The sequence below is a fragment of the Coturnix japonica genome, chromosome 3 (assembly GCF_054131305.1).
Source record: "Coturnix japonica strain WE chromosome 3, WE-NBRP24, whole genome shotgun sequence".
Classification (NCBI taxonomy): Eukaryota; Metazoa; Chordata; class Aves; order Galliformes; family Phasianidae; genus Coturnix; species Coturnix japonica.
The window spans coordinates 8,273,971-8,291,909 of NC_140665.1; the positions used below are offsets into that span (position 1 = coordinate 8,273,971).

General features: G+C 42.2%; 1 protein-coding gene across 5 annotated transcripts in view; it reads left to right on the plus strand.

Moving 5' to 3' along the window:
- Positions 1 to 6,075: 6,075 nt before the first annotated feature.
- XPO1 (exportin 1) overlaps positions 6,076 to 17,939 on the plus strand; it is a 34,061-nt gene continuing 22,197 nt past the window's right edge. For 2 of the 5 annotated variants that reach the window (XM_015856757.3, XM_085541002.1), the window contains exons 1-3: positions 6,076 to 6,216; positions 10,111 to 10,242; positions 14,061 to 14,162. In XM_015856757.3, the coding sequence (XP_015712243.1) occupies positions 10,117 to 10,242; positions 14,061 to 14,162 (228 nt within the window). In that variant the 5' untranslated portion in view covers positions 6,076 to 6,216; positions 10,111 to 10,116. Of the gene's footprint in view, positions 6,217 to 7,110; positions 7,227 to 7,288; positions 7,369 to 10,110; positions 10,243 to 14,060; positions 14,163 to 15,381; positions 15,446 to 17,939 lie in introns of those variants that run through there. The other 3 variants (XM_085541003.1, XM_085541001.1, XM_015856760.3) reach the window with 3 other exon arrangements.

A 17,939-nucleotide genomic window follows, 5' to 3' on the forward strand; every position in this document is an offset into this window, starting at 1 on the left:
GGACTCCCCAGCAACAGGCAGCTCTCACGAGAGTGGCTGACATGGCATGTGTGCTGCCAGGGCAAAGGTAGGAGATTTAAACAGCTGAAACCTAGAACTAACAGTTGTCAAGAGCAGCTACTTCAGAGCCGACCCAGACAGAACCAGAGCAACTGACATCAAGCTACAAGGCAGCCTGGTGACCCTACAGCAATGTGCAGCTCTCCCAGCAGTGGATGCTGCCTATGCAACAGAGGCTACACCTGTGTCCTTAAAGGAATCCTCAGGGAAAGCAGTGACAAGTTGCTGCCCACCAAGTACAGGATGGGCTAACAGAGTGTAGGTGTCACCTGTACACTGGTTGCATGCTGTAACAGCTGGAGCAGTAGCTTGCAAGGCAGGACACTAAAGCTTTACCGACTTCAGAAGCAAGGGGGCACTCATTCCAAGTGCCTTCAAAGCAGAAGGGTGCATGTATGATGCTGAGCTGAGGCTGCAGCTCTGGCAGGGGAGTGTGCACCACCTACCCCAGTCATCATCAGTGCCTCCACTCAGACTGAGCTTTTAAAGGAAGAAGCATCTGTGCAGACCATGGTACATGGGAAGTGACTGCAACTTCTGGCTGGAGCAGAGGTGAGTGGAAAATTCACCTGTGTAAGATGTGCCCAGGTGGAAGACCTCCTACAACAACTGACTGACCTGCAGGAGACAGCTGCATTCTCTCAGGGAGGCAGGGATAGAGACAGTGCAATCTTTATTGAATACACAGTATGGGCCAAAATAGCCCTGAACTCCCCCATTGGCATATCCAGACCTGCTCCCTGCTGCATAACAACAACTGCAACTAAGAAAAAGCAAGTGAAAAAGGGTGAAAGTAGTGGATGATTTTCTTCTGAGGGGTACAGAGGCACCCATCAGACCTTCTATCCAGACAGGTCTGCTGCCAGAGCTTGTGTGCCCCACAGACTACTATCCCCTGCTGCTGTTTCACAGAGGCACCGGCAACACAGCTATCAGCAACCTGAAGAGTATCAAGGAGGACTACAAGCAGCTGGGAGCAACAGTGAAGAATCTGGGAGCACAGGTAGTCTTCTCATCAATCTGCGGTTAGGGAAACGGGAAAGACAGAATTAAGAAAATCAATAAACTGCGAAGGGAGTGGTGTTGAGAATGAGGCTTTTGCTACTTATGTCAAGGAACTTGCTTTGAGAAATCTGGTCTTTAGGGGTAGGATAGGGTTCATCTGTCAGACAAGGGGAAGACCACTTTAAGCAGCAAACATTCCAATTTAATCAGAAGGGCTTTAAACTAGAGATGCTGGGAGTAGAGATTCTAAGTCACCGCACTTTGTGGCTGACAATGATAATAGATGCGCTGAGCCTGGAGTAGGACCACAAGCCAGTAAAACAGGACCTAAGTTACAGAATAAAGGAACTCTAATTGGAAATTCAGCATCAATGGCAGCCCAACTAAGTGCCTGTGCACCAATGCACGGAACACAGGAAACAAACAGGTGTTTCTCTATCTTCCAGGTTTGCCTTCAAATTGACTTTTTTTTCCCCCCAAGGATATAAAAGTTCTTATTTTTCCTCTCTATTCAGTAACATTTAGTTTCTAAGATTTTGGGGCTATGTTATTTCTTCCTACGGATTATAACACCTTCTAATTTATACATTATCTGCAAATGCTGTTACTATTCTTTTTACGGCTTCTCTGAAATCATAGATCTGGGACATTCATCGAGACAGGTGTTCCATACAGGAATAAATAAGTGCAGAATTAGTTTGACCAGATTTAGACAGTAAAGAGAGGATTGTGTGCCCCAGTTGGGCAGTGGTTAAGGACGCCGCCTTGCAACAGTGGGGCCCGGAGTTCGAATCCCCCCTGTGGCGCAAGTGGTAGAAGTGCCGCTCTGCTACACAGAGGCTCGAATCCCGGGGGTTGGACTCGATGATCTCTAAGGTCCCTTCCAACCCGCACGAGACTATGATGATGATCAATACTGAATTTAGACCAAGCAGCTCTGTTTTGTTATGCTTATTTTTATAATGACAAGTAGTCCCTTCATTTCCAGCAGGAACCTCTCAGTAAAGGTTATACCTCTCACCTCTTGTTCTCCTACTTTACATCTAAATAAAGAACTTGTCTCACCCTTTCTTGTAGAAGTCAGCCTGGGTACTGGGGAGCTGATAGTAGGTGGCCCCTCCGTTGTCTCTTTTCCAGACGGAAGAAGCCCAGCTGACTGGCCTACTCTGCACTTGTGTGGAATTTTCAACATCTTCCTTGTACTGAAGGACCAAAAAAAAATAGGCACTGTGTTCTAGACGCAGCCTAACGAGTAGCGAACAGGAAGGAATAATCAATTCACGTACTGGTTGTACTCTTCTTGATACAGCCCAGTACACAGTTAGCTTTTGTCACTACCAGGGCAAACTGCTGACCTGAAACCAAAGCAAACTTTCCTGTTGGCTTCAGTAAGGTCTAAATTCTAGACTGAAGGTGTAATAAAGGAGACATCAGTAGCATCGAAAGTGTAACCTTATATTAGCTACTACGTTAATTAGAAAGAAGTTGAGATCCGGGTATACTTGCCCTGCTAAAACGGCTGCTTTTCAAGGTTGCACCCCACTTATGAACCAGCCTTTATCAAGCTTTGTGCAGAAGAGAGGTGAGAAGTATTCTATCTACAGCACATTAAGCCACAGCTTGCAATAAAGAGAGAAGGAACAGTTCTACCAAAACATTTAAAGTGCTATTTGAGATAAGCAAAGCTAGTGATAACTTCCTAGGTAGGAAACTAGCCCCATACTCAAGTACATCAAACAAAGGTCCACTGTATTTTCTATTGTTATGATTTTTTACAAGCATATACATTTTTAAAGTGTTTTGATTCTTTGGGGGGCTTTACAGATAGCTGAAGGAAGTGTGAAAATCTCCATCTAACCTTCCAAAAAGAATAACTAATTTAAATTAAAACAGTGAAAATTCAATTTAACAAAAAAAATCAAGGACTTCAACTCTACTCCTGCACAAAAATTCAAACAAAAGTTTTCAAACAGAAAAAAGCGAACACAACCCAAAGGAGTTCACAACATATCCAGTTTTTTGGTGTCCTACATCAGTTTGCTTTGAACACCAGGGCTAGTTAGAATTCTGTGTCCTAGAATCACAGAATGACCCGGGTTGGAAGGGACCTCAAGGATCATGTAGTTCCAACCCCCCTGCCTGGCAGGGCCACCAAACATACACCTTTACTAGATCACGTTGCCCAGGGCCCCGTCCAACCTGGCCTTGAACACCTCCAAGGACGGGGCATCCACAACCTCACTGGGCAGCCTGTTCCAGGACATTTACAACCCTGTTTTTAACCTGTTAGGGTCTTGCTAGATCTACCCATTCTGGTTATATGAAATGGAAGCTTTCTGCTGGGATTACTTTAAGACTTTTTCACAACTTGTAAAGCAGTTGAAAATCACAGTTATGAGTAAAGTACAAGTAGATGCAATTGATTTTCTCCATTGGGAATTGTTACATAAACAATCTTGAAGTGTTAATTTTCAGAGAAGGAAAGAATAAAAGTCACAGGTAAAACATAGTTCTTGAACACAGAACAGTAGCCTCATGGCTGGATGCATACTACCAGCAATGGTGGGAAACTTCAGGAAAAAGAACTGTAAGTTTTCTTTCTGTGACTTCCCGCCATCAGCACTGTTCACATCTGTTGAGTTCTTTTTTTGTTAAAGTTCTACTTCATGCTCACAGCAAGATGAGCGTGGTGTTGCTAGGCTAAAATTTTGATGTATTGACTTACTTTTGACCACTGAGCTTTCTCTTCAGAGATTTGCCATTGGTGAGGAAACGCTTATTCAGATTAGAAACACAATATGTCATTACATATTAAGTATTTATCACGGTAAACGTTCTCCCCTTTCATATTGTGGTATCAAAAGCATCCTTAGCTCAAGAAACAAATGCACCAGGAGACAACTTACTGAGAGTTTCTAATTCTTTAATTCAATTCTGAACTATTGCACACACTTTGTAATTTCATAATCTCACGTATTATTTTAGATAGTAACTCAGTTCCTTTAATGTATCAGAATAAACTCCTAGCATGAGTACATACAAACCTATTAAAGGGCCCTCTATTGAAAGAATTAGCTTGCACTTAAACCCACTAACTTCTTAAACACTTTTACAGAAGCTTGTTGGTTTCTAAAGATGCATAAAGCTTTATTTAAAGTTAGGATTTAAGATATTGGCAGCAAGGACTCAACATTATATGCATATCTGTGACCTACGCAACACAGAAGGGAATAAACCGTTATAAAGTCACCAGTGTTCTCTGATAAAACTTCAGCATTTGTCTACAAAAAACAGTCAGCAGATTTTATTAAGCTAGAATTATCCATTAGCTTCAACACATATTGAAATGTTTTTGTCAACAGGTACAGTTAAAGAATAACCAAGTAGGAAAAAAAAAGATTCGGGCAACTTGAACAACTAATCATTCTAATACTACCGAATGCTCCATTTAACATTGGTGTGAGTTATACTGAAGCCAATCCTCACCACCAATGAGGTCTCACAGTTAGTCACTTTGCCTGTTACTATCCCCAGCATGCTACAGCCATGTATTGCTTTCCATACTCAATCCAGTTCTATTACAGATTTTTATTTTTTTATTTAAGTAAAGCCACAGAGAGCTTGTCCTAGAGGGTTAAACCCACAAACTTCTTGGAGCCTCCAGACATGAAAACAAACAGTAATTGAGAGGCTTATACAACCAGTGTGTCAGGGGCTCTGACTATCAGGGCAAAACACTTGCATAGCTTCTGTATTGATGATGGTTTTGTGTACGTAAAGGGATACAGATCTCACTGCGTCCCTCAATTTCCATTTCAGCTTTGTAATTTTTAACGCTTTTGGGGAGAGCTGGGAAAGCAAAGTAATTGTAGAGTGTATTCATTAAGCATATTATGTTCTGTGAGTAGCACTTCATTTTAAAGGTTATAGTACAAGTGTAAGAACACAGCTTAGCAACTTACACCCATACCAAGGTTTATCACCCATGTCTCGTTTATACACAGGAGAGTATATTCAGAACCGTTAAGGACATGATAAAACTTCCCAAAACACCACAGCTCCCAAATCTCTATTACAGCTCGGCATTTAATCTCTATTACAGCTCAGCATTTACAGAGATGGCAAAGAAGCGGACGCTGCACTGGACGCACCACAAGGAGCCGGACAGGGCCGTGCTGGAGGTGGGGCAGCGCTCAGTCCTCCCCCACAGCCTCCCCTTCCACTGAGGGGACACAGCCTCATCTGCGAGATAGAGGCACTTTGCCACCCACCTCCCTGAGGCGAGGGCGGCCGTGAGGTAAAGCCCGCCATCGCAACACAGTCCGCCGCCGCCGCCCCGTTCTCTCGGCGCTGTGTTTTTCCACAGCCATCGGCAACACAACGGCCCAGCGGCAACACAACGGCCCATCGGACCGAACGGACCGAACGCCACCCTCCACGGCAGGGCAGCGCACAGGCCGCGCTCTCGGCGCCGAGCTGCGAACCAATAGAAAGGCGGTTTGTCCCTCCGCCCGCCGTTTGAGAACTTGAAGGCGGGCCATCCTCTGACTGACAGCTCGGCTCGGCCAATCAGCGCGCAGCAGCCCGCCCCTCGCGCGCTGTCGGGGAGGGGGCGGATCCCGTCTGTCCAATCCTCGCTCGTCGCCGCTCGCTCCCCGCACGCCTCCGAGGGGCTCAGCGGATTGACGTGCCGCCCGCCCAATGAGCGCGCAGGTCGCTCGCTAGGCGCCATCGCTCGGGACCAATGAGAGCGCTCGCTGGGCGGAGGCCTGAGGTTTCCAAACGCTCCGCGGCGCCATGGGCTGAAAACTAAACCGAGATGGAATCTCCCAGTCTGAACCGGTTTGAGCCGGTTCCGAGCCTGTGGCATTAGGAGGGGGAGAGGCGCCGCGCTCAGTCGCCGTTGCTCTCGCTGCCGCCGCCGCGCGTCCCGCTGACGGGGGAGCTCGTGGGGGGAGCTGCCGGCGCAGCTGAGGGACGAAGTTTAGCGCTGAGCGGGGGGGAGGGGGGGATGGGCACGGGGCCGAACTGAGGGCCCGCCAGGCCGAAGGAAGGGCGGCAGGCGCGGGAGGAGCAGCCGCGAGGGCCCAGGCCTGGAGCCAGCCGAGCGGGACGCAGCCGAGTCGTCACGCAGCCGCGGCCGCACAGCAGGTAGAGTTACCCCGAGCTGCGCTGGGAGGCGGCGGCGCCGCATCGAGCTCCGTGTCTCTCCCCTCCCCCGAGGCGCCTCGCGACCACGCGCCGGGCCCGAAGGGCGCATTGCGGCCGGTTGGGGCCGCCGGGCCGGGGCCGAGCCGAGCCCTGCCGTGCTGTGCCGTGCTGTGCCCTGCCGTGCTGTGTCGGGCCAGGCCGGGACGAGCGGGAGCAGGAACGGCGCCGGCGGGGGCCGGGTGTGTGGAGCCTCCTCTTACCTCGGTTTTAATTTTTTTTTAGGGGAGGGTGGCTTTTTATTTTCCTCTCCATTGTTATATATTTTGCCCTGAGGTTAGGAACTCGAATCCCCCACCCCTTACTTTCTGAAGCAAAAGGTCACAGAAGCATTAAGGTGAGCGGGAGGAGCGGGAAAAGCGGTGGGGCCGGGTCCGGTGGGGCGTCCCGAGGAGCCCGGCAGGCAGGGAACGGGCGCGGGGAGCGGCGGGGCCCTCAGTGTGTGAATTATTAGGAGTGGAAGTTTCCAGAAATATTTTGGTGTGTCTGTGCAGCAGTATTGAAACGTCCGCCCGCGTCACGTGGGGGCCCCGTATAGAACGCGGGCAGGGAGGGAGGGGCCGCTCCGCAAGGCCGGGCCTCTGTCCCTGCCGGGGCCGCCGTGTCCCGGGAAGGCGCTGGGCCGTCGGCGTGCGCCGTTCACGCATAGATGAAGGGGCGAACTCCAGCCACGCTGTGTTGGATGCCGTGCGCACGGGGCGGCTCTCGGCGAGGGGCGGTGGGTAGATTGCCCGCCTCGAGTGATCGTCCCGGGGAGCCTCGTGTAGTCGCGTAGAAGCCGTGCTGCAGAGAATGCTGCTTGCTGTGAAATGATTGTTTTGTTTCTCCACAGGGCATACTGAGTTGAGTCTATATCAAGAAGAGAACTGTTGTGTAGAGCTGAAGGTCCTGTGTCACTGAGAGTTGGGATAGCTGTGTAAAGTTTTTGACAAATGCAGTTCGTTTGACCTTCGGTAGATGTCATATTCTTACTACATTGTAGCTGAGATGTTTGTTTTTTTTCCCTCTAGTTTCTATTACCTCATTTATTGTTAATGGTGAAGAACTCTTTAGTGTTGACGTGAGAATAGAGGTGTAAGAGCTGCTCACGTCCAGGTATTTTGGGATGGGTGTGCAGAAGAGCAGTGAATGGGAGGTGTGATGTGTGTGGTGTGTGCCCGGTGTTGGTAGTTGGAATTAGAGCCGGTGACCGTTGATAGTGACCACAAAGCCGTTTCTGAGTCAGTTTGCTGGTAGGCAGGTCAGTGTGAAGATAATGCTGGGAGTGGCAAAGGACCCTGTTCAAAACATTTCCTTTTTGCCTTCATTTGGTTAATAGCTTCTGTTCATCACGTGGCTGTTCCTTTTGGTTCCTAGTGTTACCAGCCTAACTTCTGTCTGAATGAAACTTCTTAAGATCAACCTGATGTTAAGAAGCAGGTATTCTTCATTGTGCTGCAGGTGCGCGGATGATGTTCCACCTATATCCATACTTGCTTCAGAAAATCTTCAGCTTATATATGATACTTGTGTTAACATATGTAATGATTTTCCCAGCAAATGCATCCGTATGCAATACTATTTCCCAAAATCATTGGCGTTGTGTTCCACCTCCTTGCACATCCACCTGCCTTTTGTGGTGTTAGGGGTCCTGGGGGGTATTTCTGGAACCCTGGTGGTAATCTCAGTATGTCCTTTAGTTGAACTCTGGTCTTTTTTTAACCTTATTAGGGATGGAAAGTTCCTTTGTGGGATACTTCGCTGGTTGCTGTACCAAGGACTAGCTGTAACCGGTTCTTATCTCAGTATTGGCCTTGTGGAGTGGTCTTGCTATGTAGGCAGGAACCTTCTGCAAACAATTCATCTCTGTTACCTAAAAACTGTCATAATGATTCATGGCATTAGGATAGTGTAAAAACTACTGAAAAAGGCCCAGGTGCACATTGTGTGCTTCTGTCCAAGGAACCATCAATGTAAAATGTTCTTAGAGTTCAGAAGGTGCTTCACTGGCTCATGCCACAGCCATGAGGGCAGATGTTGAGGATGAGGAAGCACGTGTGTCTGGCAGCACAATTAACGCCCTCAGTTGCATTGCCTGGTAGTGGGCCGGATTTCTTCCAGTGCTGCTGCTTGTTGCCTCTCTTCCAGGTGAAATTTTTAAGTACCCTTCTAAGTTAGTGAAAGGAAATGAGCTTTTGCTGCTGTTCTGCTTGCTTCCATACTTAACAGTTCTGAACGTTTTTGGAGTTGGGTGGAGATGTGTTGGCCAATTAATTTTGGTTTCTACTTGATGTTTATTTCCTCATGTTTTTCTGGGTAGGTATTGTATAAAGGTCAATAGGGTGATGATGTTAGCATTTAAAAATGGTTACAGTAGTGCAGTAGTAATAGTTACATGAGTTCTTTTAAAGCAAAATACAAGAAAAATGTATTTTTTTAACTGTTTTAGGTCTGTATCAAAATAAAACCATCGGATAATACTTGCAAATGTATATACTAAGCAAAAGATTTTCCCAGTGTGCATGTTTCTATTGGACTTTCACTCAGCAGTTACTTGAGTCACAAGTTTTTCTTGCTCCTTATTCTTAAGCATAAGATTGAAGTAAGGGATTACGTTCATTCTTATTCACACATAAAACTGTTGAGTAAGAGCAGAACTGATTTCCAGTTTACTCTGAGGTAGGGTTGCTCTGTCTGTTTTTTATTATTTTATTTTGTGTGTGTGCATATGGGGTTGTTTATAAAAGACTTGTGGATGGTATCTTTGAACATGCTGCAGGATCAAATATAACTTCTTGAGTGACCTTGCAGTTCTCCAGACTTCAGGCTATTTCTCAATTTCAGTATGAAATTTGTAGTTCTATGGAAGACTGAAAATGAGGGTGAATGGCTGAGAGCTGCTATAGAGAAAGGGGGGTAGGAGAAAGCGCTATATTTATTGGTGATTGGGGGAGGAGAGCAGTGCACTCGGTCAGCTGCTGCAATAGGGGTGGTGATATAAAAAGACCAGAGTGGAGTGTAACTTCTGATGCATGGCTTGGTGGCTTTTGGCTTGCTTGCTTACTGTCTGTGAGCGTCTTCATCTACTGTTCACCAGCTGGTAAGCATCTGTATATGCAACATGGTGTACAGCCCACCTGACTGTCTTCATAAGGCTGGGCTACTAGGCCTGGGATGTGGAGTTGATACTTGTGTTGGGGGTGTTAAGTGCCAGGTAACTGCAGCGGGATTTTCAGTAAATTCTACCAGGTGCTCTAATGTGGAATGCCTTCAAGTGTCACATCTTGAATGCCTCTCTTAATTTCAGTGATAATTTCTTGCTTCTGGGTTTGTGAGCTGTTTTCCCAAGTATACGAAAAACGGTCTGTTTAACTTTTACCAAGTACGTAGCTAACGTTTCACTCCTGGAACTGTTCATTGAGAAGCTTTCAGAGCTGGATTTGCAGATGTGCACTTTTGCCTTCAAAGCTTAAAAATCTGTTGCAGTCACCAGGATGTGTTCTGACTGTAGCAATGCTAGGTCTATCAAACTTACACATTTACAGATATTCAGAGAATAGTAGGGGCTGCTGCCTACTTCCTAAACAGTTGCTTAGCTTGCTTGATTCTATAGCTCACTGGTTAAACTGCCATTGTACATTGTACTGGATGAACACCCTGAGAGGTGGGTTAAGGTAGTACTGTATGAATTTTAAGTACAGGTTTGTCGCTTGCTTAGCAGTGGTGGGAGTGTTGTGCCATTCAGTACTGCTGAGATAGCTTGTGTCAATTAAATGATATGCTTTAGAGGCATCACTTTACATGATTGTGTCTGATAATAAATTTATTGATCAAAGAAATCTTTTTTTTTTTTTCCAGTAATCTATGCCAGCAATTATGACAATGTTAGCGGACCATGCAGCTCGTCAGCTGCTGGATTTTAATCAGAAACTGGATATCAATCTTTTGGACAATGTCGTGAACTGCTTGTACCATGGAGAAGGTGCACAGGTAACGTGAACTTGGATCCTGTGTTTATGGACTGTGTTTAACACCGTAGCAGCAAATCAGTTGAGCAAAATTAATTTACTTGAGTAAAAATACTAATCTTAATGGCTTTTCTGTGCTGGTGACAAGAATATAATTGGTGATTTGTATGCCTGTGTTTAAAGTAGTCCCGATGCAGTTAATGTTGAAATGTTAGTTCAGTGTGTTTTTGTACCTTGCTTGCCTTTTTCTGTTAGAAGAGATGAGTAAGTGCAATTTAGCATGAGCGTCTTTGCTTGCAGCACACCCCCTGTACCTCAGTGTTTCAGGAAAGTCTGAATTACCTGTTACTATTCTGGACGGGATTGTGAAGTCAGAAACTCAGTATTGGCCTCACTGAAGGACTATATTAAAGAGAAAAATATTTGTAGTGTTAGGATATTTATACTTACCAAGAAGCATATTAGAGGCATTAAGAGATTTTGCCCTTTTATCTATTTTTTTTTTTTCCCTTATTACTGTTTTTTTTTTTTGTGTGTGTGTGTGTTTGCACACAGATTCTCACACTATTCTTTGGCCTTAATGTGAAGTCTGAGGAGAGAGTGTGCAAGCATCCTGTCTTGAAACTGAATCTCATACATGTTGCTTTTACTGATTTCTTGAACTATGGGGGAAGGAAGGCTCAATGTTGATGGCATGTATTGCTACCAAGGATGTTGGCATAGTTTCTTTTACAGCAAGTTTTAATCGTCCGTGCTTAAGAAATGGAGAGTTTCAGTGTCAAGCAACCATTACTGATGTATTATTGTGCAACAGTAGAAATAAATTAATGAGATGAGTAGCTGATGCCTTTGCTTTTCTCCTTCCAACTATTAGAATAAACAAAAAAATACTTGCCTGTACATACTTTGTGTATTTTTAATGAAACGCTTGTGTATGGCTTTCTAATGTTAATTCCAATGTTTAAAATCCTATGGTTATTTTCTTGAGACACTTGCAATTTCAGGTTCCAACATCCCAAATAGCTACTAGTGTTAGGTTTTAAAATTATGATGTCACAGAAAGCTGCTTCTAGCTTTTGCTTTCAATAGTAGAGATTTTTGTTCTCTTAAGTCAGCATAGCAAATTTGCCAGTTAAATGCAGATGGTGCTTGTAGTATCCTAAGACTAAAGGATTAACCCTAAACATAGTGGTCAAGTTGCTATTGTTCTTGCATTAGGAGAGGTTGTGCCACCTAAATCAGCCCTTGCTTCATCTTTCATGGGGTCCCACTCATACCACCAGAGACTTTATCCACTCGCAGTTAGCAGCCCCATTATGGAGGGCAGCTCCAGTGAGATAATGCCCTTTGTAGATTCCAGCACACAGTTCTTTCCACTCATTCCAACTGTAGGGTTACTACACCTGAGTTTGGGTCAAATTCTTCTAAGTTTTTATACTGGACCTTCTTACTGGTTTTAAAACTGTTGTATATCATAGGATCAAGCATTACACCTTACATGTGCGTTCAGACCAACAGTAATGTTTGGAACTGGGGCCTTCTTATTCCTCATTGGATCCTTCCCTCTGTATGCTGGCGGGGATGCAGTTCTGATTAACTTGCTAGTATCTCCTGCTGAGGGATTATCCTCTGGCTAGAATTGGGGACCTTCCTTTCTTTAACTTGGTGAAAGCCTTAGACTGCAAGCTGTGAACTTCAGTAAACTTAGCTACTTAAACTAAGCAAGTTACGTGTAAGTATTACATTACTGAGTAAGCATTCAGTTAGAATCATACAATCACCCAGGTTGGAAAAGACCTTGAAGATCATCAAGTCCAACCACAGCCTAACCATAGTACCCTAACTCTAACACCCTCTGCTAAATCATATCCCTGAGCACCACATCCAAACGGCTCTTAAACACACCCAGGGATGGCAACTCAACCACCTCCCTGGGGAGCCTATTCCAGTACTTAGCTACCCTTTCTGTAAAGAAGTGTTTCTAACGTCCAACCTAAACTTACCTTGGCGCAACTTGAGGCCATTTCCCTTCATCTCTGAATATCTCCTGTCTTTTGCTTAGTTCTTACTACCGCTTGCAAAACTATCCGAAGATCTGTTGTAGGCAAATACAAGCTGTTCTTTCCTAGACTTGGAGATTTTTTTTCTATTCTTAGCTGTTGTTTTGTTTTTTTTTTCCCCCCATGTATTTTCTGAAAGAAAGAATGCTCCAACAGGTGATAAGTTTTGAGACAGCTCAGACAGATGTTTAGCTTTGCTCATCACAGACGCTTACATTCTATTGGTTTGTTAGACTGTCCTGTGCTCTGAAAGGTTGTACTCGCTTATTTTTCCGTTCTGTGGCAACAGAACAGAGGCTTCAGTCCTGGTCAAGCATTACTGCTTGCATGTAACAGGAGATGCTGTCTAGTCATGTTAGATATTAGTGGGTAAGGGAGTGTATTTTATAGGACCTGAGAGAAGGATATTGGCCATGTTTCTTGTTGGTATTGATGCTTGGTTTTGTGATACGTCACCTGTATTAGAAGCACTAAGAAGGTTCAGTATAAAAGAGTGCTCAAGGTGAGCCTGGAAGTGATTCTTTCCCTCTTAGTACAGCTGAACTACATCAAAATTGCTGAATATTTTACCTCTGTGGAACTGTATGAGTATGGTTGTACTGCCTTTTTAAGTAAAAATGAATGCATGTGTGGTATTAGTGGATGTGGCACCTACCAGGATGTGCAATTCGAAGTCGGTGCTAGACTGTGGAATGCTCTACTATAGCGAGTAGTCTTAAGAAGAGATGCTGATATCTCATAGATACTTCATATATCCTTGCTGTTTACTGTTTCAGCTCTGAATTTTTATTTGATCTCTTATTGATTGAGTCTTGATGGGGTTTCTGTGTTAGGGAAGGCATGTAGATGTTTCCTTTTTCCCCACCAGCTCAAGTACACTCTTGCAACTAACTAGAAATCTGCTATCTGTAATAAAGTTGTAACTGGGGAAGTTAAAAGTAGTAACTGCTTTAATTCCATTGAATTGGATCTGCCCTGCAGTGAAAGAATGATGATGGTCACGTTACTTGTTTCTTGTAACTTGGAAGATGTTCATGTTGGAAGGCAGTGTCCGGTGCTTGTAGGCGATGCAGTTTACAGCAGGGTTTGTTGGTATGCTGCATCTTTAAAAATGGCTAACATTAGGCTTTCTAAAACGGATGTTTATGAAAATGCAGGCCTGAAAAAGATATCTGAAATTAGTTCAGCTGTTTTTATGCGTAGTTGGCTCAGATGAGGTTTTGCAAGTTATTGTAGCTGTGATATCTAGTAATTGGCAGTGTCAGTCTCAAGGAAAAACCTAAGGACTAGCATGACCAGCTGGCCTGCTGCCCCCCAAGTAGTTTCTGCTTTTGTAAGCTAGTGGATACATAACGGGTTTCCTCTAAAATAGGGTAAATGGAGACTTTTGGTTCTGCTCAGTTGTTCTTCAGAATAAAACAAGAAAGCAAGCTAGGGTGCCCTTGGATAAAATTTTATCTAGATTTCTTGAAAGGAGGACAGCTTCCATCTCTAGTATACTTTCCTTGAGTGTGCTTTTCTTACGTTTGGTATTGATTTAGATTGACCGTTCTGTATGGAGGAGTGGAAGTAAGTCAGTGACCATCTTGCAGTAGTGCATTTCTTGAATTTGATTGTTAATAAGCTATAATTGACAGAAGGAAATCTGTGATCTGTTGCTTCTCATTTTGTTCTAAGTCTTGAATACTTGTTTCAAAGGTGACATGATAATATATTTAATTTTACTATATATATATTTCCTTAAATAATCATAATTTTTTTTTTCCAAATTTTCTTTTAGCAAAGAATGGCTCAAGAAGTCTTGACTCACTTAAAAGAACATCCTGATGCATGGACAAGAGTTGATACTATTTTGGAGTTCTCTCAGAATATGAATACCAAAGTAAGCAAATAAACTTTTATTTATTTGATTTTCATCTTTCTTCCACTCCTGAACTTTGAGGAAGGTATCTCATTTTTAGCCGTAGACTTTTGATTCAAACCATGATTTTGTTGTCTTATTACCAAAGGTGGCTTTAAACAGAAACTATAAATGGACAAAATATTTAAATCTTTTGTTATGTTCACAAGAGTATTCCTACTTTTTCAAAGGAAGGAAGGGAAAGAAAGAAAGAAAGAAAGAACTGAATTGGAATTAAGTTTTTTTTTTTGTGTTTTTTTTTTTCAAGGCACATATACATGCATAATGCCACTTCAAAGATCGTGTATACATGTGGCTCTAGGAGGCTTTTCATTACATTTTGTTCTTGGTTAAGTGCTTGGCTGTCTTTGATGGAACTGAGAGCCATGTGCATGTAACTGAGGAGATAATTTGTCCCTAAGAGTATTGAAGACAAAATAGAAACAGTATTAGGCCACTATTTTGAACAGTTGATGAAAGTTGAGCACCTCAAACTCGTTGTAGTATGAGATTAGTCTTTACTAATATAGAAAACAAACTTGCTTTGCACTGCCATTGTAAATCAATCCATTGTGATAGTGTCAAAGGGATAGCGTTCAGTTTTTGACAATACCTTTACAGGTTTTACTTTAGAATAAGATTTCTGCAGATTGAACAGAAAAGTTGATTGAAATGTTTCCACTGTCTTAAGTTTGATAATTATTATCCTAAGTAATTGATAGGCATGGTTTTCTGCTTGATACGCAACTGTGTTGGAAAAGAAATAATCATGGTTGGATGGTCTCTGAATTCAGGAGGTATTTGTGAAAGAGTTCAATTCTTTCATTACTTTAAAGTTTAGGAAAAAAGAATTTAAAGAACTTCCTCAAAGTGCTAACCATTAAGTAACAGTGTTTGCCTGTTTGCTTGCCTGGTAAACTTTGCTTATTATACTGACAGACATTACTAATTTTTAAGTTGATTTACCAACAGTATTTTTAAAAACTCAAATTTGTCTTGTGAAAAATGAGATGATTTGAGGAACAGAAAGAAAGCAACAGGTAAAGAATTCTTCCATTTACATAAATTGCAAATGATTTGGTGCTAAATTTATGCACTATGACATTTGGCTTTTATGCAATCATATTTTTTCTTTAATTAAAGCTGTTAACACTACCTGATATTAATCATAATGTTCCATTATGTTGATTGCTTGTAATAGGAAGAAAAGGGGTGTCTTCCTGTGCAACTGACACAGCTAGGCTTTGACGGCAGGCCTCCACAAGGTCTACCCTTTTGATTCCCTTTAACTGAATTCTGTTCATCAATTGTTTTTGTTTCTTGGGAGGTGGGAGGGAAGGGATTTGGTGTATAGAGTAAGTAATAAGGGTATCATAGAAATTTCTACCATAGGGATCATTATAGGGTTTCTTTCAGTCTTTGCTGTTACCTGTCCCTCATCTTCATAACTTGGTAGTGAATTGCTGCTAAACAATTAGAAATAAACTAAGAGAAAATGCATTTTGGAAAGGCTTCTGTTTTATGCTGAGTTTAAATGTTTGCACGTATTGTTTGATAAATTAATAAAAATACCTCTGATACTTCAGATGGCAGAACTTAAAATTGACAGTGGTGAGATTTTTTGAGATTTTGGTATTTCCTTGGTATAAAGATAACACAAATTTTTGCAGCCACTCAATTAAAAGTAACTTCAGTTTAAAAGCAGCAACAGCAACGAAGAAAGCCAGCACACGATACTTTTAACACAACATGGCAATAAAGGTGCATGAGTAGAGGTCATTTATGGTGATTTTATTACTGTTCCCATTTCATTTCCCTCACAAGTATTAGAAATGAATAATACTGGCACCAGAGGTGAGAGGAGATGAACAAGAGACTAGCAGAAGACAGAACTCAGAAAACATGCAAAATTCTGTAGAAACATAGACAGTGAACCTTTATAGCTTCTAAGGAAATGATTTTAAGTTGGGTTCTTCAGTGCATAATGGGGAAAAAGTATGGCAACTTTCATTAAAGAAAAGGACAGACATCTCTAGTACTTCAGTGAAACTCTAAGGGAGAGAAAAAGAATGAAGATGAATTCTGCCCGTAGTTTCTAAAAAATTTCTTAATTCTTGTAAAATGCCATTCTGATTTTTAAAGTCAATTAAGTTGGCTTGTGGAAAATAATGTTTGGAAACAAACAGCGTTTTTGTTTAACTGTTAACATGGAAAGTTTGTTAATATGTGTGCCTACACTTCAGGACAGTTAACCCTGTCTTACATAAGTAGTCATATTCCCAAGGTTGTTAGAAGCTTCTGTAAATGTTTTGTTAGTGTAGGTCAGGTACAAAATGGCATTTATACATCTATGGCAGTGACTGAAGTCACTGAAGTCACTGCCTGTGAAACATTCTACTTACAGTTTTCATATATTTTTCTTTATTAATGCTTCCTTGATTTAATTTAGCTTTTGTGTTTAATAACTGTTGTAAACTTACAGATTAAAATCCAGTTTATGAACTGCTATTGCTTACACTGAAGAAAAATAAAAAAGATACCTTGATGATTTTCCATAGATTCAATTTTTTTTTTAATCTGTGCCCCAGCATCTCAAAAGATGACACTGGTTTGCAAGTCCAGGATCTACACGTTAATCTAGAGGAGGTTTTTGGGTCACAAAGGAAAGCATGTGGGGAATGTAGGTTATGTTAAGATGAAAACAGCAAAGATTTTAATAGAACAATGTAGTTTGGGACAACCTACATTGTGCTTTGTTCTGTTGTTTCTTTTGTGTGTTTTTTTATTAAGCTGAAGTCCATGTGATCCCTTTGGTTGAAATGTTAATGATCCTACTTTATATAACAACTAACCATTTTAAAGAGGAACTCTTATTCTCAGCCAAAATTTTAACTGTATAAACATGAATTTACCTTTCAGGTATTGATGTGATTTATTTTATTCTTCCTAATCTTAAGCTGATAAAACTATTGCAAAATTCCTCATCTCCCTTTCTCTGCTGTCTATTCATGCTAATGGGGTTTTATATACCTTGATCACATCAAAACTTCTCTCCCTGTTACTATGAGTTGACAGTAGGGACAAATGGGCAGAGGGAGCGTCCTTACCAATTCCTTTGCAAATAGAACGTTCTTGGCAAAGAACCTAGGAAGGAATTCCTGAAAGGTAAAAAATAATTTCCAAGAACTTAAGCATACTTTTTGACTGAGCATGAAAGTTCATCTTTAAATAGTAGAAATAGTTGGCCATATTGGGGTGGGTATTGAGGCTGAATAAACCTGTGGGATGTCTTGCTGTTCCTAAAGTAACACACCAGTGAAGTTTGGGAAATACTTTCCTTAGAAAGTGCCAGCATCAGAACATGTGATGATGAGACATGATTTTTTTTTTTATTTTTTTTTTCAGCTCTTAGAGAAATGATAGGAAACTTGAGACCGTCCAAGCTGCTAAATATTTTAGGAGCCTGGTTGTGATAGTACTTGAATGTATGGACAGTCATTTATGATGCAAATTCATATCTGGCTGCCACTTCTTCCTTTCCAGAAGGCCAAAATTGTCTACCAGAGAACTTCTTTCTTTTTTTTCCTCTCTGGTGTGAGCATGATCAAACAGCAGGATTTAGTATAGCAAAAATTAAAAGAAAAAAAAAATGCATGAAACTTGAGTAAATGGGTGAATAGACATATTTAATAGTTTTTTTTAGTTTAATGTTCTTGAAGTCGTAGATGTTACATGTGAATGTCTGATTGAATGAAAATC